Consider the following 24,842-nt stretch of genomic DNA (forward strand, 5'->3'; position numbering starts at 1 on the left):
GCCTTTTTCCCTCACCTCTCCCTGCTACCCCAGCCATCCCCACTTGCCTCCCTTGATTCCACCCACTATTGGCTTGTCCACGTGTTCTTTTATAGTTGTTCCTGAAAACCCTTCACCCTTTTCCTCCCATTATCCCATCCCATCTCCCCTCTGGTTACTTTCTGTTTGTTCTTAATTTCAATGTCTCTGGTTACATTTTGCTTGCTTGCTTGTTTTGTTTACTAGGTTCCACTTACAGGGGAGATAGCAGTACAATTTATAATAGCCAAGTGCTAGAAACAACCTAAGTGCCCATCAGTAAGTGCATGGATCAAAAAACTATGGTACATTTACAGAATGGAATACTATACTGCAGAAAGAAAGAAGAAGATCCTACCCTTTGCGACATCATGGATGGAACTGGAGAGCATTATGCCAAGTGAAATAAGCCAGGCAGTCAAACAGGTTTTCTATCCTTTGCTCCTTTTCTTCTCCTTCTGGTATCCTATGATTTGAATTTGTTGTGTTTCATGTTGTCCTGAGGTTCCCTTAAGCTCTCCTCAGACTTTTTGAGTCTTTTTTTGTGCTGCTGCTCTATGTGGGTATTTCTTTCTACCTTGTCTTCCAGCTCACTATTTGGTTCTTTGCTTCATCCAGCCTACTTGTAATTTTTTCTTATGTATTTTTATTTCAGATATTGTATTTTTTATATCTTCCTTGTTTTTTTTATTGTTTCTATTTCCTTTTTCATGCTGTTATAGTTTCTGCTTAATTCCATGTAGTTGTTATTGAGTTCCTGGAGCATCATTATAACCACTTTTTTGGATTCTGTGTCTGATAGTTTGCTTGCTTCTATTTCACTTAGCTCTTTTATAGGGGGTCTTCCATGCCTTTTGATTGTGGTTTCATTCTTTGTCTTCCCATTTTATGTGACTCCTTTTTTTTTGTTTTGTTTTGTTTCTGCATCTCAGGATACTCTGCTTTGCCAATCATTGTGGGATGAGCTTCTATGGTAGGAGTTCTGTAAGACTCAGTGGTGCAGTCTCTTTGATCTCATTGTCTGGATGCTCTTGGGTTGCCCTTACTTCCATTTGTGTGGACTCTCTTATTATACTTGGTGTTTACTTGTTTCTGGCTATTTTATTGGTGTTTTCTCCCTTCCAGTGGGCTTAATGGTAGTCACAACTCTCACCTCGTCTTTTATGCTGTTGTACAAATACTGCTTAACAAATCAGTGTTACCCAATAACCAAACCTATGTCAGCAAAAAGAACCCCCCTACCACATCAGCAATCTGAATTTCTATTGAGCAAAGATTAATAAAATTGAAGAGAGATTATGGATATTATAAGATATGACAAAGGGAATATGAGATGACTAAAAGAGGGGCAAATGTTATTGTGTGGTAATATGGAGGAGAATTGATAAGAGTAGGGATAAAACCAAGATGAAGAGAGAGAACAAAATTTAAAACGTACATAAAACACGAAAGACAATGGGAACAATGGGGTAAGGTAAGGCATGGGAAGAGTATACTATGTGGTTTGAAGCAAAATGGAAAGGTTTTGGCTCAATGAGAACAAAACTGCAGCAAACCCACAGCAGGGTTGAGCAATGATAGCATAATGAAATTTAATAAAGGTGGAACGGGAATAAGAATATTGTAGCAAAGTGAAAAGTGAATATAAGATGTCTACTATAAAGAAAAATGATTTTGAGAGGATGGGGGAGCAAATTAATAAGAACAAGGAGTAAGGCCCACGTTGAGAGAGGGGAAAAAAGAAAATAAATGAAATAAAATTCCTCACCCAACTGATCAGGGGCAGGGGGAAGGCAAAATGGAGTAAGACAGGGGGCGAATATTCTGTGGGATTTAAAGTACAAATAGTGAACAAAGAGGAGATCTGTTGGAGAAGTACAGTAATGACCAGGGTATTTTGCCCAACTAGCCACTGTTTATAAAAGGTGGAAGAGAGATAAGACTCTTACAAGAGGGGGAAAAGAATGTGAGCTGACTTAAGAAAGAGCACTTATGCGAGGTTAGATGGAGGAGAAGTGGTGAGAATAAGAGATAGGAACACAGTGTAGTGTGAAAAAAAAAGTTTACTACAACAGTAATAAAGTTTAGGAAGATTGTGAAATGCTTTAAGACCCAGGAAGGGTGCTGTGTGGGATTTGGGATGGAAATAATATGATAAAAATATGTAATCTGAATAAAAATAATAAAAAGTAAAAGGCCAAGAGTAGTGAGTTATTTGGACTATGAGTGAAATGAAAGAAGAGTTAAAATGCAATCTGATAAGGAGAAAAATACAAACAAAAATTCTAAATAAATGAAAAGAAGGAAGAGAAATAATAGGAACCATGCAAGTTCTGATGAAGATGAAGGTGAAATTTGTCTCAGCCTTTGGAGTTCACCTTCTGACTTCTTTGTGGATCTCTGGTTTTGTCTCAGCTCCATGTCCTCCAGCCTTACTCTTGGGGGGATAAAAAGACCCCTGCTGGTTGTTGTTAAGCCAGCAGGGACAGTCTTGCAGATCTTCCTGGCTTTTACAGGCAGTGAGGGGTTGGGCTTGGTTTTTCCGCTTTGGTGGTTGGGCAAGGAACGGGGCTCAGCATGGGCTACGGTAATCGCAGGTGCCCAGTTTCCAGTCCATGCCCTCAGACACTGTGTGGCATGCATTCTCCACTTTGCACAGTTGTGCTGGCCTGGTGCCAATAAACCACCTCGCTTTGCACCCCTTTGATCAATCTGTGAAGGGCATTGAGTGGGAGCAAATTGCGCCCACAATCCTCCCTCCCCTATGGTTGGCAGCTACACATCTGTGGTCCTCTCCCAGTGTACCCTAGTTCCCCTTTTGAAAAAAGTCTCTTTGGGTGCTGCCGCTGCTCCAAGCCACTGCCCAGCTTTCCTTACACTTCAACTCTCAGGCACGGACAATTGCGGCCCACCCTTCTGCCAGCTCCAGTTGCTGCCAGGATTCTTCCCAATCTCTGGCACTGTCCTGGCAACCGCTGCCCCAGCTCAGGTGTGCCACCAGCTGTTTGTGTGCCTGCCTGCCTTGCCCCCCTCATCCCCCTCATGAGAGAGTGTTCATGTCTCTCCTAGAGCAGGTCTGCAATTTGCCCATCCTGGAAGGGGAGGGAGCTGCTAGGCAGCTCTCACTGACCTGGCTCTCCTCCTATGTTTTTCCCTGGCAGCCGTGATTTCTGGTGCCATGTCCCAGACTTTCCACATCTGGCTATGAAACCTCTTTACTGCCTGTTTTGAAGCTTCCTCTGCATACTTTGGCTTCCAAACTTCTTACCAGCTAAGATTCTGTTGGATGTTCACTTTGTCCTTTGGAAGATCAGCTAAGTGTCCCAGTTGCCGTGCATGAGCAAGTCTTCTCTCTGAAAAGTTTCATATCATATTTAAACTGCTGAAAAATAAAGATAAGGATAAAAATTTTGAAGGCAACAAGAGAAATAGAAACATTACCTACTGAAGAATAAGGATAAGAATCACATACAGCTGACAAATTTTCAGAGTGCTCTGAGAGATAAAAGCTATCAATCCACAATTCTAAAACAAGCAAAACTATTCTTCAAAAATGAAGAATAAAGATTTTTTCAGTTAAACAAAAACCTGTACTAGCAGACTTTTCTACAGGAAATGCTAAAGGAGGAAGTTCTTTAGGTAGAAGTTGTTCAAACTTGAATATGTACAAAGAATTGAAGAACATTAGAATTGAAGTAAATAAGGGTAAAATAAAATTCATTTTATTTTTATTTGCTCTAAAAGCTAAAAGATTGTCTGAAGTAAATATTATATGTTTATAGCATAGGTAAAACTAAAATATATCATAACTATAGCAGAAAGGATGGGAGGGAGGAATTTGGAATATATTGTTGTAAGTTTCTATACAACAAGATATACTATTTGAAGGTAGACTTAGATTAATAAGAAACAGATATTGTAAAAACCTAGAGAGGGACTTCTGGCCAAGATGGAGGCATAGGTAGCCACACTGTGCCTCCTTGCACAACCAAGATAGGGACAACAACAATTTAGAAATAGAATAACAACCAGAACTGATAGAAGATTGAATTGTATGGAAGTTGGACAACCAAGGAGTTAAAATAGACACGTACATCCAGACTTATAGGAGGGGCAGAGTCGGGCAGCGGGGCAGAGAGGGGCCTTGGCACAAAGAGTGGTGGGACTGGGCACGTAAGGCATCCCAAGCATGCAAGACCATAGCAGGCAGACCCTGGGTGTGCAGGTGGCAGCTGGGAGACCCAGCGAGGTGGCAATTGTGAAGCAAGGCACTGCGCAACCCAGGATCCAAGCACTGGGAAATAGAGCCTCGGGACACTGATTGAAAACACCTGTGGGGATTGAGGCACAGGGAGAGACTCCCAGCCTCACAGGAGAGTTCATTGGAGAGACTCACAGGGTCCTAGAATGTGCACAAGCCCACTCACACAGGAATTAGCATCGGAAAGGCCCAGTTTGCTTGGGGGAAGTGGCGGAAGGGACTGAAATCCCACAGAGAGCGAGGAGCAAGCACCATTGTTCCCTCTCGGACCCTGCCCCCATATACAGCATCACAACCCAGCCACTGAGCTGCCCTGCCCTGGTGAACACCTAGGCCTCCGCCCCAATACATAACAGATGAGACAAGTGCCCCTCCCCCCAAAAAATGGCCCAAATGAAAGAAGTGCCACAGCAAGTACAGATCAAAGTGCCACAGCAAGTACAACTAAGCAACCAAGAGATAGCCAACCTATCAGATGCACAGTTCAAAGCACTGGTGATCAGGATGCTCACAGAATTGGTTGAATTTGGTCACAAATTAGATAAAAAAATGAAGGCTATGCTAAGTGAAATGAAGGAAAATGCACAGGGAACCAATAGTGATGGGAAGAAAACTGGGACTCAAATAATGGAGTGCACCAGAAGGAAGAAAGAAACAACCAACCAGAAAAGAATGAAGAGACAAGAATTCAAAAAAATGAGGAGAGACTTAGGAAGTTCCAGGACATCTTTTGGGGTACCAGAAGGGGAAGAGGAAGAGCAACAAATGTAAAAGTTATATGAACAAATAATAAAAGAGAACATGACCAATCTGGCAAAGGAAATAGACTTCCAGAAAGCTCAGAGAATCCCAAAGAAGTTGGACCCAAGGAGGAACATACCAAGGCACATCATAATTACATTAGCCAAGGTAAAAATGAAGGAGAGAATCCTAGAAGCAGCAAGAGATAAGGAGACAGTAACTTACAAAGGAGTTCCCATCAGATTATCAGCTGATTTCTTAAAAAAGACCTTGCAGGCAAGAAGGGATTGGAAAGAAGTATTCCAAGTCATGAAAGGCAAGGACCTACATCCCAGATTGCTCTATCCAGCAAAGCTTTCATTTAGAATGGAAGGGCAGACAAAGTGGTTCTCAGACAAGGTCAAGTTAAAGGAGTTCATCATTACCAAGCCCTTATTTTATGAAATGTTAAAGGGACTTATCTAAGAAAAAGAAGATAAAAAACATGTATAGTAAAGTGACAGCAAAATCACAGTTATTAACAATGACACCTAAAACAAAAGGAAACTAAGCAATTAGAATAGGAACAGAACCATAGAAATAGAGATCACATGAAGGGTTAGCAACAGGGGAATGGGAAGAGGAGAGAGGGGGAAAAGGTATGGAGAATAAATAGCATAGATGGTAGGTAGAAAATAGATGGGGAGGGCAAGAGTAGTATGGGGAATGTAGAAGCTAAAGAACTTATGACACATGGACATGAACTGAAGGGGGGTAATGTGGGTGGGAGAGAGTGTGCAGGGTGGAGGGGAATGAAGGGGTGTAATGGGACAACTATAATAGCATAATCAATAAAATATATTTTAAAATAATTTTCTTAATGAAAAGAAAAGAAAAAACCTAGAGAAACCACTAAGTTTTTTTCAGAGATAAAAGGAATAACAAAAATTGTTCAATTACCCAAGCCAAGGAAGAAAGGTGGGGATGGCTGAAAAGCAGAACAAGTGCAGCAAATAGAAAACAGCTAAAAGATGGTAGAAATTTATCTAACTATATCAATAATTATTTTAAATGTCATTGGTTTAAATGTACCCATTAAAAGATAAAAATGGAGTTTATCACACTGGGTAAAAGATTCCCTAAATGCTGTTTACAAGAAGCCCATTTTAAATATAAAGAATAATACATTAGCTCTCGCTGGTGTGGCTCAGTTGTTTGGAGTTGTGTCCAGTCACCAAGTTTGCAGATTCAGTTCCTGGTCAGAGCACATACCTAGTTTGCAGGTTTGATCCTTGGTCCAGGTGTGTACAGGAGACAACCAATCAATACTTCTCTCTTGCATCGAGGTTACTCTCTCTTCCTTTCTCTCTCTCTTCCTTTCTCTCTCTCTCCTTCTCTCTCTAATAGACAATGAAAAAAAATGTCCTCAGGTGAGGATTAAAAATAGATTATAAGAAATAAAATAAAATTACATTTCTTGGGCTCCATCAAATTCAACATCCCAAGTTAGGAAAAAGACATTTACATATATGTTTATCCCCCAGGGTGGCAGTGTGGACTTCTATTTTTTTAAAAAGAACGATACATTAAAAATAAATGATAGGAAAAATATGGTATAAAATATTAATCAAAACAAATATGAAGTTGCAACTTTAATATTAAACATGTAGACTTTAGAACAAGGAATGTTATTAGGGATGAAGAGAAACATTACATAATGATAAAGGGGCTTGTTTTCTAAGAAGACACAAGTATTCCTAAATGTGTGCAGCTAAACATGAACTTCAAAATATATAAGGCAAAAACTGATAAAATTATAATGAGAAGTAGACATTACACAACTATAGCTGGGGGCTTGAAAGCTCCTCTCAGTAATAAAAAAAAATAGGGCAGAATATCAGAAAGGTTATAGAAGACCTGAAAAACAACTAGCATTTAAGACTTAAATGGGGGAGTTCTGGCCAAGATGGAGGTGTAGGTTGAAACCCTTTCCTTCCTCGCATAACCAAAAGGAGAATAACAACCAATCTAAAATCAATAAACAACCAGAAGTGCCAGAGAAATCAAACTGCATGGAATTCCGACAACCAAGGAATTAAAGAAACAGGCAGGTGGATGGAGAGCACCTGGGGCAAGGTGGTAGGCTGTGTGGGCGGGGCTGGCTGAAAGGACCTGGGGCAAGGTGGTGGACTGTATGGGTGGGGCTGGCTGAATGGGAAACAGATTCAGAGCTGACTGTGGACTATGGCAGGGGTTGCCATGGTGGGAGACACTCCCAGTCTCACATGAGAGTTCATTGGAAAGTGGAGCTAGAGCCCATCAAGCAAGCTGCACTGTTCTCTCTCTGACCCCTCCCACTTAGATAGCACCACAATGCAACAAAGAGGGTTGCCCTGGTGAATACCTAAGGCCCCGCCCCCTTACAACTTAACAGGTGTGTGGAGACAAAGAAATATGACCCAAATGGAAGAACAGAGCAAAATTCCAGAAAAAGAGCTAAGCAATGAGCGGATAGCCAACCTAACTGATATGGAATTCAAAACACTAGTAATCTAGATGCTCACAGAACTGATTGAGCTTGGTTGCAAAATGAAAGAACAAATGTAGGATACCAAAAGTGAAATAAAGCAAAATGTTCAGGGAACCAACAGTGACAGGAAGGAAACCAAGATTCAAATCAATGATTTGGAACAAAGGAAGAAATAAACATCCAACTAGAACAGAATGAAGAAACAAGAATTCAAGAAATGAAGAGAGGCTTAGGAACCTTTGGGACAACCTGCAACGTTCCAATATCCGAATTATAGGGGTGCTAGAAGGGGAAGAACAACAGCAAGAAATTGAAAACTTATTTGAACAAATAATGAAGGAAAACTTCCCCAATCTGGCAAAGAAAGTAGACTTCTAGGAAGTCCTGGAAGCCCAGAGAGTCCTAAGGAGTTGGACCCAAGGAGGAACACACCAAGGCACATCATTGTTAAGTTACCCAAGATTAAAGATAAAGAGAGAATCTTAAAAAAAGCAAGAGGAAAGGAGACAGTTACCTACAAAGGAGTGCCGATAAGGTAATCAGCTGATTTCTCAAAAGAAATCTTAAAGGCAAGAAGGGGCTGGAAAGAAGTATTTGAAGTCATGAAAGGCAAGGACCTACATCCAAGATTATTCTATCCAGCAAAGCTTTCATTTAAAATGGAAGGGCAAGCCCTGGCTGGCGTAGCTCAGTGGATTGAGCGTGGGCTGCGAACCAAAGTGTTGCAGGTTCGATTCCCAGTCAGGGTACATACCTGGGTTGCAGGCCATGACCCCCAGCAACCGCACATTGATGTTTCTCTCTCTCTCTCTCCCTCCCTTCCCTCTCTAAAAATAAATAAAATCTTTTTAAAAAAAAAAAGAATGGAAGGGCAGATAAAGTGCTTCTCAGATAAGGTCAAGTTAAAGGAGTTCATCATCACCAAGCCCTTATTATATGAAATGTTAAAAGGACTTATCTGAGAAATTGAAGAAGATCAAAAACTACGAACAGTAAAATGACAAGAAACTCACAACTATTAACAACTGAACCTAAAAACAACAACAAAAACTAAGCAAACAATTAGAACAGGAACAGAATCAGAGAAATGGACATGGAGGGTTTTCAGTGGGAGGGGCAGGGGAGGAATGAAGGAAAGTTACAGGGAATAAGAAGCATAATCAGTAGGCATAAAATGGATGGGGAGAAGTTAAGAGTGGTATAGGAAACAGAAGTCAAAGAACTTATATGTACAACCCATGGACATGAACTCAGGGGTGGGGGAATGCTGGAGGGTTGGGGGGTGCAGGGTGGAGGGGGCATCAAGGAGGAAAGTTGGGAAAGCTGTAATAGCATAATCAATAAAATATGCTTAAAAAAAGATGTAAATCGGGTGTCCACCCTGCAGGCCATGGGCTGCCTGTGACCCCAGATGACTATGAATGTGGCCCAATACAAAATCATAAATTTATTTAAAACATGGTGAGATTTTTTGTGATTATGTGTTGTAATGTCAGGTAAAATAAATGTACATATGCTCTTGCTATTTGTATGTATGTGTGGCTTCAGTTTTACAGTCGTGTGCGGCTTCCAGTGTGTTATCTTCCAAGTGCAGACAGTATGATTGACACCAGCAGACATTACATGTGCTTGTGGTGATTTAGTGAGGCAGTGATTATAAATAATATTCCAACCTACCATTTCAACGTTAGGTGATTGATGTTATTTAGAAGTCAGGTAAGCATTCTTATTTGATTATTAAAGGTACTTCCACACTTCAGTGGTGCCTCACTGCCACACTTCACAATCAGCCCTCTGCCTCACCCCGGCAACCAAGGGAGCTGTGGAAAGGCCGAAATCTTTCTTTGTCTTTTCCTGTCAATTAATTTTCATAAAATCCATTATCTATTATTATTTTTTAAATCCCAGCATGGCTTCTACAACATCTCAAAAGGAAACAGAATCCCCAAAAAGAAAAGTTATGAGTGAAGGAAGATTGTTCAACAAAAAGTGCACATATGACTACTTTTTTGTTGAGCCAAACAGTAAAGCATTCTGCTTAATTTGTAGGGAATTTTGTACAAGTTTTCAAAGAGTATGATTTGAAAAGGCATTATATGCAAAAAAGAAAACAAACCATGCTGCCCAATTCAATGGGTAGGAAGGATTCGGTGTGTCATAAGGACAAAGTAGCAGAACTGGAAAAAATATCTCTTCTCAACAAAATTTTTTTCAGAACATTACAGCTCGGGAGGATTCCATTGTGAAAACCAGTTATGTGGTATCATATTTAATAACAAAAAATCAAAACCATTTACTGATGGTGAGTATATTAAGCAATGTACAGAAAGCATGGCAGATATAATTTGTCCTGAAAAAAAGGGGGATATTTGTCAAATCAGTTTGTCTCAGCTGACTATAGCCAGGCAAACTGAAGAAATTTTAATGTCTATTGAAAGAAGTTTGGGGAGTAAAGCTGCTAATTTTAAATTTTATGCTTTGGTGATGGATGATAACACTGATGCTACAGATATGGCTCAACTGGCCAATTTTTTTAGAGGCATTAATGACTAATATAATGTCACTGAAGCAATAACTTCTTTAGTGCTATTAAAAGACCCAACTAAATCAAGAGATTTATATGAAGTAAAAGCTATGTTAAAGTGATTTTCTTTGTCTGTTGTCAACATGTCTGATATATTTACTGATGCTGCCTTAACGATGGGGCTTGTACAGTTAATAGAAGACAGTACAATTGCTGCTCAAAAGTCACATTTGACGAAGTATTATTGCATAATACGTCTTGAAAATTTATGCATAAAAGCTTTAAAACTGGATAATATTATGCAAACCATCATCAAGACTGTGAATTTCATAAAAGCCAAGGGACTGAATCATCACCAACTCCAGGAATTCCTTAAAAGTATTGATGCTGACTTAGGTGACATCATTTATTTTTTGGAAGTAAGATGGCTAAGTAGAGGCCAAATGTTGAAAAGATTTTATCATTTACAAAATGTTATCAAGTCATTTATGGTATCAAAAAACAAATTTGTGGACTTCCAGCCAAGATGGAGGTGTAGGTAGACATACTGTGCCTCCTCACATGACCAAAAGAAGGACAACAATTTAAAAACAAAAAACAACCAGAATGGACAGAAACTCGAACTATATTAAAATCTGACAACCAAGGAGTTAAAAAAGACACACTCATCCAGTCCTGTAGGAGGGGCAGAGAAGGACACATGGAGAGGACTCGTGGCAAAGTGGCGGTGGAGGACCAGGGTGGGCAAGGCAGTAGCTGGCACACTCAGCACCAGAGTGTGGAGTGGGATGCGCAAGGCTGCAGCTGGCCGGCAAGACTGTGGCAGCAGCTGTGGAACAGGTGATCCCACATTTTCGTGCAGATAAACTGAGAGGAACATTTGGGGAATGAGACACACCATGCAACCCAGGGTCCCAGTGTGGGGAAATAAATCCTCAAACCACTGATTGAAAACACCTGTGGAGGTTGAGGCAGTGGGATAAACTCCCAGCCTCACAGGAGAGTTCGCTGGAGAGACCCAAGGGTCCTAGAACATACACAAACCCACCCACATGGAAATCAGCACCAGAAGGGCCCAATTTGCTTGTGGGAATTGGGGGAAGTAACTGAAAGCTGGCAGAGAGTGGAGCAAGTGCCATTGTTCCTTCTCGGACTCCTACCCCACAAACAGCATCACAAACCAGCGATGTGGGTTGCCTGGCCCTGGTGAATACCTGAGGCTTCGCCCCTCACTATGTATGGCATGTCAAGACAAAAAAAAATGGCCCAAATGAAAGAACAGATGAAAGCTCCAGAAAAAATACAACTAGGCGATGAAGAGATAGCTAACCTATCAGATGCACAGTTCAAAATACTGGTAATCAGGATGCTCACAGAACTGGTTGAATTTGGTCACAAATTAGATTAAAAAATGAAGGCTATGCTAAGTGAAATAAAGGAAAACGTACAGGAAACCAATAGTGATGGGAAGGAAACTGGGACTCATATCAACAGTGTGGACCAGAAGGAAGAAAGAAACATCCAACCAGAAAAGAATGAAGAAACAAGAATTCAAAAACATGAGGAGAGGCTTAGGAACCTCCAGGACATCTTTAAACATTCCAACGTCGAAATTATAGGGGTACCAGAAGGGGTAGAAGAAAAGCAACAGATTGAACATGTATTTGAACAAATAATAAAGGAGAACTTCCCCAAGCTAGCAAAGGAAATAGACTTCCAGGAAATCCAGGAAGCTCAGAGAGTCCCAAAGAAGTTGGACCCAAGAAGAAACACACCAAGGCACATCATAATTACATTAGCCAAGGTAAAAATGAAGGAGAGAATCCTAGAAGCAGCAAGAGATAAGGGGACAGTAACCTACAAAGGAGTTCCCATCAGAATGTCAGCTGATTTCTCAAGGAAGACCTTGCAGGCAAGAAGGGGCTGGAAAGAAGTATTCCAAGTCATGAAAGGCAAGGACCTACATCCCAGATTGCTCTATCCAGCAAAGCTTTCATTTAGAATGGAAGGGCAGATAAAGTGCTTCTCAGATAAGGTCAAGTTAAAGGAGTTCATCATCACCAAGCCCTTATTTTATGAAATGTTAAAAGGACTTATCTAAGAAAAGAAGATTAAAAAAACATGTATAGTAAAAGGACAGCAAACTCACAATTATTAGCTACCACACCTAAAGCAAAACCAAAAGAAACTAAGCAAACAACTAGAACAGGAACAGAACCACGGAAATGGAGATCACATGGAGGGTTAGCAACAGGGGAATGGAAGGAGGAGAGAGGGGGAAAAGGTACAGAGAATAAGTAGCATAGTTTGTAGGTTGAAAATAGACAGGGGGAGGGTAAGAATAGTATGGGAAATGTAGAAGCTAAAGAACTTATAAGTATGACACATGGACATGACTAAAGGGGGGGATGTGGGTGGGAGAGGGTGTACAGGGTGGAGGGGAGTGAAAGGGGAAACGGGACAACTGTAATAGCATAATCAATAAAATATATTAAAAATAAAAAAGATGTTTGAGAATTGAGGTTTGACTATACTCTGTCCTTTTTCCCCATTCCTAATTCCTATTCCCAGAGAGAACCACTTTTTAATCATTAATTTATTGGTTTTACTCTATTTTTCTAAATCATATGTTTATTCTGCTATTATTTGACACTTTAAAAATTAGTGATTTTTTTTTACTGTGGAAAATAAGAATTTAACTCAGCACTGCCAATGTCTCTGATACACTTAACTCTCACACACAAACTTTCTACTCCTTCCTTAAAATATAAATTATGTTACCATTTTGGTTAAATGCCCATTTAGTTGCCATTTTGGTTAAATTCTTATGTAGTTGGTACTTAAATGTTTCTCTTTAAATGTTTCAGCACACTAAAATACCTTAGGTTTTTGCCAGTTTTATAATTTTCTTGGTTATATGCTTTTATGAAGCTGGCTAGCTCCATGTGAACTGTTTATTGTCTGTTACAGAGCTGTGGATAAATTCATGGGACGTCTCCTATTCCTTCCCATTCCTTCACATCTCCTCTTCCACATTTGCTCTCCTATTCATTTTCACTTAAGCTCCACATGATCACACCAGTCATCCTTGTAGTTATTAGCACCTCTGTGTTATGAATATTGTTGGTCTTTCTGATGGACCCAAATCATTTTGTTAGTGTTAATCTGTTGGGAGTGTGTGTTTCTGAAACCACAAACAAGCCTGGCCTAATGGCTTTTATTTTCTTCTCCAGCTCTGCCTTCTCAGGCTCTGCCCATTCCCAGAAAGAAGAGGAAATGACTGAGTCCCAGGTAAAATTTAAATACTATATTTTTTCCTTGCCTTATTCTACAGTGTAGTTTAACAGGACTGCAGTAATCCATGCAGTAAATTGGAAAATATTACATAGATACATATTTTCAGAGGAAATGGAGTTAGAAGATTAAAACCAGGAAAGAGTTAATATGTGGTTATGTAGAAAACCAGTCATTCAGAGACATTAAAGTTGGGCTTCAATTTTGAGTTTCATTATTATAGGTAAAGCAAACTAGACCAGAAATTCATGACATAATTTTCATTGTACATAAGGATGAAAATGAACATTTCTTAGCAGAAGTAAACTTTTCATTGGCACCTAGGTCAATGAAGACATTATTGTATGACTTCTTGTAGTTGATAAATACAGCTTTTTTGATGGTTTGTTTTGATCAATGATAAAATGAAGAATATATGTTAAAATAGCTTAGCATTGGAAAGAACACAGATGAAGATTATCAGAAAAAGGGATAAATTATAGTATTGTATGTAATAGAAGACTACATAACAATAAAACAAATAGCAGATTACTGCTTCTCACAAAAACATGATAAATCTCACAAAAATATGGAGTAGGAGAAGCCAGGAATAAAAGTGTGTGTGTGTGTGTTAGTTATAAAAATAATGTATAGCTGAACTCAGTTTATTTTTTTGTTCTTTGAAAAAAATTACAGGTAATAACAACCTTTGAAAAATGTAACTGGAAGAAGGAATCCTCAATTTCACACAAATATTGCTACTGCTTCGTGTACCTGGTGATGTTAAATTACATAATATCAAATTAGGATGCATGTTTATTTTTCCCCCCATTTCAATATGGACTAAATGATTCCTATGATAATTAAGGACTGCTTTTGGAAGAGTGCCAGAAATTTTTCCAGAAATCTAATTTTTGCCAATAATGTCCTCTAAGTTTCTGAATTTAAACTCTCCACTGACTTAGTTGATTAAATAATTCATCCTCTGGACATAACTGGAAACCTTTCCATCTCCCCCACTCAATGCCTGCTCTCCATCCTCTCTCCTTCAATTCCCACACTTAATGCAGCCAGATTGGATTTTTGGTATCTGTCTGGAGGAAGTAGCAAAGATATGTGGCTTGAAGTGGACTGAGCCTAAGGTACAGTCCTAAAATATTCCTGATACCCTTCAAACATAGATTCTTCTATCTTTAAGAAGCCAATGATATTTAGAAAATCCCTGAGTGAATGAAGGTCACAAAGAGAGATAACTGAAAGCTGTAATTAAACTTGATCTTTTAAAAAACATTTCAGATATACTTACTGTTTAGGGAGTAAGACTTACAGATTGTGCCAGTATTCTACTTTTTTTTTTATTAGTGTGTATAAAACCCCTTATGTAGCTAACTCTATCTACCATCTTTTGTCCTGTGGCTCATGGCCTCAATTAAATTTGGACATCCCATTTTCACCTCAGATACAACGTAGGTACAGCTTAAACAGCCATTTTTTTTCTCTCTCAAATTCATGATCCTGAACCTACTGAACTAAAATCTTCAACTTTAACGCACAGGCATCTCCCTTTTCAAGGGGATTGTAAACTTTGTGGGACGAGACCATAATTTAGACATTTAAAAATCCTGATACTTTACAAGAAAATATTCAGTAAATATTTGTCAATGGAAAAATCAAAAATAGTTAAATATGTAATTTAACAACATAGAAAATTGACCAAATTTGCACAGTTTGATTATCTGGGTGTTTTAAAACACTCTGATTTCTGTAATACGGATGACGTTTTGTAAATCCTAACCACAGCTAACGAAATTTTCTTCTGTTTCCCCTGCCCAAGGAGATATATCAGGAAAAATATTGCTACCAGAAATTTCCAAGATTTTACTGCTTGTTTTCTCCTAGGATTTTTATGGTTTTGAGTCTAACATTTGTTTTTAATCCATTTTGAGTTTTCTTTTGTGGTGTATGGTATAGGAAGGTGGTCTCATTTCTTTTTTTCTTTTTAATGTATCTGTCCAATTTATCCAACACTATTTATTGAATAGAATACGTTTGCCCTGTTGTGTGTTTGCCTTTTCTTTTTGCCAAATATTAACCGACCATAAAGGAGTGGGTTTATTTCTGGGTTCTCAATACTGTTCCATCTGTATGTCCTTTTTCATGCCAGTACCATGCTGTTTTGATTACTTTAGTTTTATTTCAGGGAGTATGATTGAAAAGTTTAAAATTAATCTTTTAGTTTGATTTTAGTGTGATTCCTTCAACTTTCTTCTTCTTTCTCAAGATTGCCCTCATTATTTGGGGTCCTTTGTGGTACCATATAGAATTTTGGAATATTTGTTCTAATTTTGTGAAACATGCTATTGGTATCTTCATAGTAATTGTGATGAATCCATACATTGCTTTGGATAGTATGGACATTTTAAGAATACTAATACTTTCTGTTCATGAACATGGTATATGCCTCTACTTACTTGTATATTCTTTTATTTCTTTTATTCAGTATCTTATAATTTTCCAATTACATGTCTTTATGTCCATTGTCAAATTTACCTTATTCCTAGGTATGTTATTCATTATGAAGCAATTGTGAATGGGATTGTTTTCTTAATTTCCCTTTCTGAGAGTTTATTATTGGTATATAAAAGTGAAACTGATTTCCTCCATGGAACTGTGCTTTGCAAGAGTATCCAGAGCCTGGCAAGGGTGATTCAGAAAGTCTGGTAGGGTGGTGGTAGTGCTTGCACTCTGTAGGAAGGAGGAATGGGCACTTCCTCTCCTTCCTGTGGCAACACAGGCTGAACTCGCTATGAAAGCCCACTGTGCCTCCCTGCAATGCAGCTGCAGAGCCCAGTGAATGGCCATATGACTCCAGGAATGAAGGCTGCCTGTGAAATAGTCTCAGAAACCCAGCTCTGTGTGGCTCGCTGGCACCTTTTGGCAACTCAACCAAGCAGAATGGGATCCAAAATAAATCAATCTCGCTTGGAACTACAGTCTGTCCACACACCACCAGTGACTGCAGGGTGGGGTTGAGGCTCCCAGCTCTACTCTGCCTCCAAATGGGCCAAATGTCCCATTTTCTCATGCCATCCAACCAAGCAGAAAGGGCCCAAATTTCCAGCCCAGCACATCACTCCCTCTCTTTGGAAGACTAAGCTCAGGACATGGTGGACCAAGTGATTCAGTGGGTGGGGGAGGGGCAGCACCTGTGTGCTCAGTGTGGGCGAGACAGCCCTCTTCCTCGAGCCTCACAGGTTACACTCTGATCTGCTATCTGCCCAAAGTTCTTCCAGACAACAGAGGGCCACATAAAGTCACTGCTGCTTGTACCCAGTGGACCCTTTCTTTAGCCCTAAAGTGCCATGTGACCCCTCCAGTAGTCACAGATCTGAGCAAACTTCCCAACCTAGTTTTGTAACAATGAGCTCACTTCTTTGCTGGAATGGTGCACTTCAAGTCTCCCAAATGGATTGAATCCCTACTGATTCCCACCACCTGGTGCTACACAGGTTTCCCTTCCCCTCTCTTGTTGCTCTTGACTAGGGCCCCTGTATGGGGCTAGGACCACACACTCCCATGGGGAAGAAGTTCTGCTGCTGCAGTATTCCTCTGCTTTCACATTTGCCACACATGCACAAGGTAGCTTACCCTACCTATCCTTCTGCCTTCCCATCTTCCTCTGTGCTCCTGTTTATAAAATTTTAGATCAGCTATACTTCAACTGGTTTTTCAGCTTGATTGCTCTGCAGTTAAGCTGCAAATTTGAACCATACCTGCGAGAAAACTTATGAAAGTTCCAGCTACTTGCAGCCTTCTTGGGATCTAGGTCCTTGCTTTTTATCAGTTTGAATTTACATGCTGTTTCTGGCCTGAAATGTTTCTGTTGAGAAATCAGCTGACAGTCTTATGGGAGCTTTCTTACAGGTAGCTGTTTTTGTCTTGTGGCTTTGAAAATTCTCTTTGCTATTTTAATTATGATTTGTCTTGGTGTGGGTCTTTTGGGATTCATCCTGTTTGGGACCTTCTGCACTTCCTGGACTTGTGTGTCTTTTTCTTTTCTAGGTTAGGGAAGTTTGCAGTCATTATTTCTTCAAATAGGTTCTTGATTCCTTGCTGTCTCTCTCTTCTTTTTCTGGTACCCCTATCATGTGGATTTTGTTATACTTCATAATGTCCCAAAGACCTCTTAAACTATACTCATTCTTTGTAATTGTTTTTTTTTCTTTTTTGCTGCTCTGATTAAATGTTTGTTTTTTTACCTTGTGTTCCAAGTCAATGATTGATCTTCTGCTTCATCTGACCTACTGTTTGTTTCTTCCATTGTACTCTTGATATCAGATATTGTATACTTCATTTCTGATGGGCCCTTTTTAGTGGTTTCTATGTTCTTTTACATAATGTTTTCTTTAAATTCCTTGAGCGTCTTTTATTTTATTTTAATTTTTAACATTTTTTAAATTGTTGTTCAAGTACAGTTTTCTGCCTTTCATCCACACCCCAGCTCTCCCCACCTCCCTCCCCTGTTTCCACTCCCCTTGTTAGTGTCCATATGTCCTTTATAATTGTTCCTGTAAACCCTTCACCCTTTTCCCCCATTATCCTCTCTCTTTTACCCTCTCCCCTCTGGTCATTGTTGGCCTGTTTTCAATTTCAATGTCTTTGGTTATATTGTTGTTCATTTTGTTGATTAGGTTCCTGTTAAAGGTGAGATCATATGGTATTTGTATTTCACCACCTCGCTTATTTCACTTAGCATAGAGCTCTCCAGCTCCATCCAAGCTGTTGCAAAGGGTAGGAGCTCCTTCTTTCTTTCTGCTGCATAGAGTTCCATTGTGTAAGTTTTTTGATCCATTCGTTTACTGATGGGCACTTAGGTTGCTTCCAGCATTTGGCGATTGTAAATGGTGCTGCTATGACCATTGGGGTGCATAGGTTCTTATGGATTGTGGTTGCAGGATTCCTTGGAATATACTCCTAGCAGTGGAATTGCCAGGTGAAAAGGTAGTTCCATTTTTAGTTTTCTGAGGAAATTCCATACTGTTTTCCATAGTGGTTGCATCAGTCTGCAGTCCCACCAACAGTGCACTAGGGTTCCCTTTTCTGCACATCCTCTCCAACACTTGTTGTTTGTTGCTTTGTTTATGATGGCCATTCTCAATGGTGTGAAGTGGTATCTCATTATGGTTTTAAATGCATCTCTCTGATGGCTAGCAATGCTAAGCATCTTTTCATATGTCTCCAGACCCTGTGTATGTCCTCCTTGGAAAAGTGTCTCTTCAAGTCCTTTGCCCATTTTTTAATTGTTTTTTTTTTGTTTTTTTTGTTTGTTTTCCTAGAGTAGAGTCATGTGAGTTCTTTATATATTTTGGATATCAAACCCTTGTCTGAGGTATCACTGGCAAATATGTTTTCCCATATGGTTGGTTCTCTTTTCATTTTAATACTGCTTTCTTTATCCGTGCAGAAGACTTTTGTTTTGATAAGATCCCATTTGTTTATTCTTTCCTTTATGTCCCTTGCTCTAGTGGACATATCAGTGAAAATATTGCTGCATGGAATATCTGAGAATTTCCTGCCTATTTTGTCCTCTGGGACTTTAATGGTGTCATGACTTACATTTAAGTCTTTTATCCACCTTGAATTTGTTTTTGTGTATAGTGTAAGTTGGTGCTCGAGTTTCAGTTTTGTGCATGTAGCTGTCTAGCTCTCCCAACACCATTTGTTGAAGAGGCTATTTTAACTCCATTTTATGCTGCTGCCCCCTTTGTCAAATATGAATTGACCATAGAGACTTGGGTTTATTTCTGGGCTCTCTATTGTGTTCCATTGGTCCATGTGTCTGTTCTTATGCCAATACCAGGTTGTTTTGATTACAGTGGCCTTGTAATACAGTTTGGTATCAGGTATTGTGATCCTTCCTACTTTGCTTTTCTTTCTCAAAATTGCTGCAGCTATTTGGGGTCATTTATGGTTCCATATAAATTTTTGAAGTGTTCGTTTTGTATCTGTGAAGTATGCCATTGGTACTTTAATAGGGATTGTATTGAATACAAATTTCTTTGGGTAGTATGAACATTTTGATCATGTTAATTCTTCCGATCTGTGAACACCGTATATGTTTCCATTTGTTTGTGTCTTCCTTTATTTCTTTCTTCAGTGTTGTGTAGTTTTCTGATCATAGGTCTTTTACCTCCTTGGTTAGGTTTATTCCTAGGTACTTTCCTAATTTCTGTTTCTGGTATTACATTGTTGGTGTACAAAAATGTCTTTGATTTCTGAATATTAACTTTGTATCCCGCTGTTTTGCCAAATTCACTTATTAGGTCTAGTAGTTTTTTGGTGGAATCTATAGGATTTTCTATGTACACTATCATATCATCTGCAAACAATGCTAGTTTTGTTTCCTCTTTTCCAATTTGGATGCCTTTTATTTCTTTTTCTTGTCTGATTGCTGTGGCTAGGACTTCTAATACTATGTTGAATAGAGGTGGTGAAAATGGACAATCTTTTCTTGTTCCTAATCTTAGTGGGAATGTTTTTAGTTTTTGCCCATTGAATATGATTTTGGCTGTAGGTCTCTTGCATACAGCTTTTATTATGTTGAGGAATGTCCCCTCTATTCCCACTTTGCTGAGTGTTTTAATCATAAATGGGTGCTGTACCTTACTAAATGCTTTTTACGCATCTATTGATATGATCATGTGATTTTTGTCTTTGCTTTTGTTTACGTGATGTATTTCATTTATTGATTTGTGAATATTGTACCATCCTTGCATCCCTGGGATGAATGCCACTTGGTCATGTTGTACGATCTTTTTAATGTATTGCTAGATGTAGTTTGCCAGTATTTTGTTGAGATTTTTACCATCTGCATTCATCAGCGATACGATATTGGCCTGCAGTTTTCTTTCTTTCTTGTTTCTTTATCTGGTTTTGGGATTGGAATGATGCTGGCTTCATAAAAAGAATTTGGTAGTCTTCCTTCTTCTTGGATTTTATGGAATAGTCTGTGGAGGATAGTAGTTAGCTTTTAAATGATATTTTAAATTCTCCTATGAAATTGTCTGATCCAGGGATTTTGTGTGCTGGTAATTGTTTGAGTACTGCTTCAATTTTGCCAGCTATTATCAGTCTGTTCAGGCTTTCTGCTTCTTCATTCAGTTCTGGAACATTATATGTTTCTAGAAATTTGTCCATTTGTGTTGCAACTGATGAAGGCTGGGCAGATCCACTCTTTCCTCCAGGAGATGGAAGAAAATGCGCAGAGCCATGGGCGAGCCACGCACACTGCAAGCTGCATGTGTAACTAGTGGGAAGCCCCTACTTGTTTAAGTGCTCTAGGGGAAGCCAGAAAACTGCCAGAACTTAACATAACATAACATAATTCTGTGCATGCGAGCCCACTTCATCGTATGGGAACAGTTTATCGGACCCAGTCTCATGAGGCTCCTCCAAAGCTATAGGAACACTGCTCCCTTTAATTACCCATACACCTGGGCAAGGAAGCCAGACTGCCTCCACTTACCCTAGAAACCTCTCCTCTGGGTTCCTTCCCTTACAATCTATACAAGGATATCTTCTGTGAAGTTCCCTCCTTGAGGAGGGCAGAACCCTGCATCCATAACCCACAATAGCAATGGAGGCTATATTAACAAGCAAGCAAAACAAGCACTGCTACTCAGGACTGTAAGAACTCACTGCCATTCAGTAGTTAGGGATGCTAACCATTCCTATAAAGAATCACCTGTCAGGTGTTCAATGGCATAGGTCTCAGAGGCTAATGCTCGTAAGGCTTGACTAACATTGTGGTGGACATCAGGGACATATACACAGCATTCTGCACCTACTAGGGCACATACCCCACCTTGGGATGCAGTAAGCATATCTAAAGCTATACGATTCTACAAGGCTATTTTTCTTAATTGATACACCTGCTGCTCTAGAAGCAGCTTGAGGAGAAAAAACAGCTAACAGATAATACCACCAGGGGGTATGCTTTACCTGGTGCTGTGATTTAAATTCTTCCCAGTTTGTTGACAGGCTTATAAGAGTTTTCTGAACTCGAGCAGGCCAATAAGGCCATCCTCAAGTCCAATGTCCAGGCAAGTAAGGCCACCCTTGTGAGCCACACACCCAGAGGGCTCCAGGAGGAACTGCAGCCCATGCATCATCCTGTGTCCCTAGAAATGCGCTAAAGTCTTAGTCTGACACAGGCCAATCAGAGTCCAGCCCACTTGGGTTTCTCCTTTAGGGTTCCCAATGCAAAGGGGAGGTGGTCCTGCTAGCTCCATGCCCTCAGCTGTTAAGTACACCAAGTCATCCTATACAGAGTAGCAGCTTAATGACCTGGGCCAGTCACACTGCTGCTTCACCCCAGTATAGATGTCAGTCCAGGTAGCATTCCATAAGGGATGTTCACTGTTCCACTGGTTCTGAAGCCAAGTCCAACTGTAGACAGAAGCAGGAGAGATGCACCATGGAAGGCCAACCAACATGCTCAGGGGGAGTTCAATGCAGACCCAGCATGCTTATTCATTAGCCACTGAGGCACAGGTATGAACCCAGTCCACAAAGGTGTTACTTTGCACCCTAAGGGTGAAAAGACAGAGCAATTATAGGCACCAGTAAAGGCAAGTCACAACCCTCTGGCAATATATAAATCAGCTTCTGGTCAGCCAGTAAAACAGTGGCTGTCAGAGGGAGTCTTCCTGGGCATGAATACCAGACCTTTTGTGCCTCAACTGAGGGTTCAGCATTGTTTTGCAATAACAGTGGAGAACTCATAATGGGCCATAGAGAAATCACAGAGGTGCCATGAAGAAGCATTTCATGGTCTTCTGGCCTTGGATATGTCACCTTTAAGACTGGGAGCCATGTCCCAATCACCCAGGGCACTATTTGTAAGTTTCTCTCCACCCCTTGGCCCCAAGGGACACAAGAGCCATCCAATGCATATGGTTGGGGGGCAGCTTATACTTCCCAAGGCCATGTGCAGGTGGCTGTTTGCCCTCTCTCCAGGTACTCTGGAGTGGGCAAGAGAATATTCCTCTGTTTTCCCATGCCTGGTTTCAGCAAAGCATCCTTAGTCTGTACCTGCAGCTGAACTGGAGCTGCAGTCTGGTGGAGCAGTGCCCAAGCAAGCAATGCTTCCACTGGAGCTGGGCCCGCCATCTGACTCCTCTCATTAGGGCCCTCCATCTGACTCCTCTCCTTAGAGTCCAGAGGACAGTCCACAAGCTTTTAGTCCAACCCCTCAACATAGGGGTGGCAGTTACAGCTCACAGGCCCTGCTTTAAGAGACCATTGTACCATTCAATCATTCCAGCAGCTTGGGGATGATAGGCCACATGAAATTTCTAGTCAATGTGTAAGTCCTGAGCCCATTGTTATACCACGGCCCCAGTAAAATGTGTCCCCTGATCACTTTTAGTGATTAGGGGTCGCCCATAAGCAGCAATCACTGCTTTCTGATCTGGGTGCCATGTGGGATAAGCAGCTAAAAGTCCTGTGGCCATGTCCACATCTGTAATTGCATACTTATATCCCTTTGAACTAGGTGGGGGCCCAATTACATCCACTTGCCACCAGGTCAGCAGTACCCGTCCCCACACTCCCTGTCCAGAAGTTCCCACAGGCCTTCGGGGATGCTCTTGCGAGCAGGCAACACAGGTCTTACATGCTTCTTGTGCCTCTGCCATTGTAACAGGTAGCCTCCAACTTTTGATAAGGGACCTTGGCCTTGATTTTATCCAAAGGTCCAAAGGATATTTCCTGCCTTGTCTCAGGAGGCTGACACAGCTAGATGATCCTGCAGCTGGACCGAACAGGCTTCTCTGGGCTCTTGGGAAGCATTCCTAGCTTCCCCCTGTTAGCTTCTTCTTCTGGGGCCACAGGAAGTGTCAGTGAGCTCATAGCTGCTTCCAGAGCTCTAACAGGTATGCATGGCTTCCTGTCAATCTTAGAGTGATCAACTCCAGCCCCTAAAAGATCTGACCACATCTGTGTTCTAGTTACCTGAATGGGGCCACTGTTCAGCCGGGAAACAGAGGGACTCTGAGAAACTATGCAAACAGCTTTCCATTGGCAGCGAGACTTCACCTCTCTCAGACTAGTCACCATAGTCATGACGTCATTTATGTGATGGCCAACTACCACACGAAAATCATCATCAGTGAACTAGAAAAGGGAGTGGGCACATGCTGCCGCACAAGACCTCATATTCTACATCATTCATCACCAGGTTCCTTTGTTCTGTGATTGAACATGGGTTGGTGCATGGCCAGCTCCCGCAAGATTTGCACTAAGTCTGTGAAAGAATGCCACTTGCTCACTGTATATGGCACATCACCTGCATTTGCCCAGACAGTACCAATAGCTGCCATCACCCACTCCATCAGAGAATGTGAGCCCTGCCTCCATCACAGCCACGGGCGCAGGGAGGGATGTGTCATGGTAGACAGTAACTTTTCCATCTCAGCATCAAATACATGATACTATCCACCCCTAGGTCCCACAAGCACAAGAGCCACATAGCCAAGGGCTCCTCTGTTTACTGGTGAAACTGATTTGTGAGCTCAACCAGCTCGGCTTGTGTATATGGCCTATAAGTGGTATGTTCCACATTCGTGCAGGGCCTACCAGTATCTCCAACACCATGGACTGTTGGGATTTCATCTTCTGTATCACTGTGGGGCGGGCCTTTTAGGAACACGGTTCCAGGTTGACATCATCTTCCTCTGACTCTGTGTCGTCCACTGCAGCAGGAGACAGGGATCTGCATTGCTGTTCTACCTCTCGCAGTTCTTCTAGGACACCAATCCTGGCTTCCAGGGCTTCTTCTCATCCTTAGAGCTCACTTAGCTTCTCTGTGTCTCAGGGCGCAGCCTCTATCTCAGCTCAAAAAACTGAAACACCCAGCCCATGGCTCCATGGCTGCAAGGACACTGAGCCACTCCAGGGTTTCCTCGACCTCACGTAGGGCTTTCTCCACCGTGTCAGGGGTGCCTCTGACATCAGGCCACTCCCTTGAAGGGGCCTGTGAGGTCAGGAGGCTTGCCACTGGTTGCCATGGATGCCCTGGGACAGTCCACCTGTCGAGACTTCCCTTGGAAGATCCTGTGGGCTCCCCCATTTCTGTACCATGGTTATCCTGCCACTACGCCAATTGTGTTGAAACCGATCAAGGCCAAGCAGATCTACTCTTGCCTCCAAAAGAGGGAAGAAAATGCACAGAGCTGTGGGGATGCTTGACATGCCCTTATTCATGGATGGGTGAGACACATACACTGCAAGCTGCATGTTTAACTAGTGGGAAGCCCCTACTCATTTAGGTACTAGAGGGGAACAAAGCCAGCAAACTGCTAAAACATAACATAAAACATAACATAACATAACAACATAACATAACATAACATAAAATACAACATAACAATTTTGTGCATGCAAGCCCACTTTATGTTATGGGAACAGTTTATTGGACCCACTCTCAAGGCTATGAGAACCCTGGTTTTCAGGCC

At 40.9% G+C, this 24,842-nt stretch overlaps 1 protein-coding gene across 3 annotated transcripts in view; it reads left to right on the forward strand.

Moving 5' to 3' along the window:
* ZNF569 (zinc finger protein 569) overlaps positions 1–24,842 on the forward strand; it is an 89,676-nt gene that overhangs the window by 8,012 nt on the left and 56,822 nt on the right. For 2 of the 3 annotated variants that reach the window (XM_045846588.1, XM_045846590.1), the window contains exons 2-3: positions 13,287–13,344; positions 14,023–14,103. In XM_045846588.1, the coding sequence (XP_045702544.1) occupies positions 13,287–13,344; positions 14,023–14,103 (139 nt within the window). The remainder of the gene's footprint in view (positions 1–13,286; positions 13,345–14,022; positions 14,104–24,842) is intronic. The other variant, XM_045846591.1, reaches the window with a different exon arrangement.

This window comes from Phyllostomus hastatus, unplaced genomic scaffold, assembly GCF_019186645.2.
Source record: "Phyllostomus hastatus isolate PE091 unplaced genomic scaffold, TTU_PhHast_1.1 phas_contig_5, whole genome shotgun sequence".
In the NCBI taxonomy this organism is placed as follows: domain Eukaryota; kingdom Metazoa; phylum Chordata; class Mammalia; order Chiroptera; family Phyllostomidae; genus Phyllostomus; species Phyllostomus hastatus.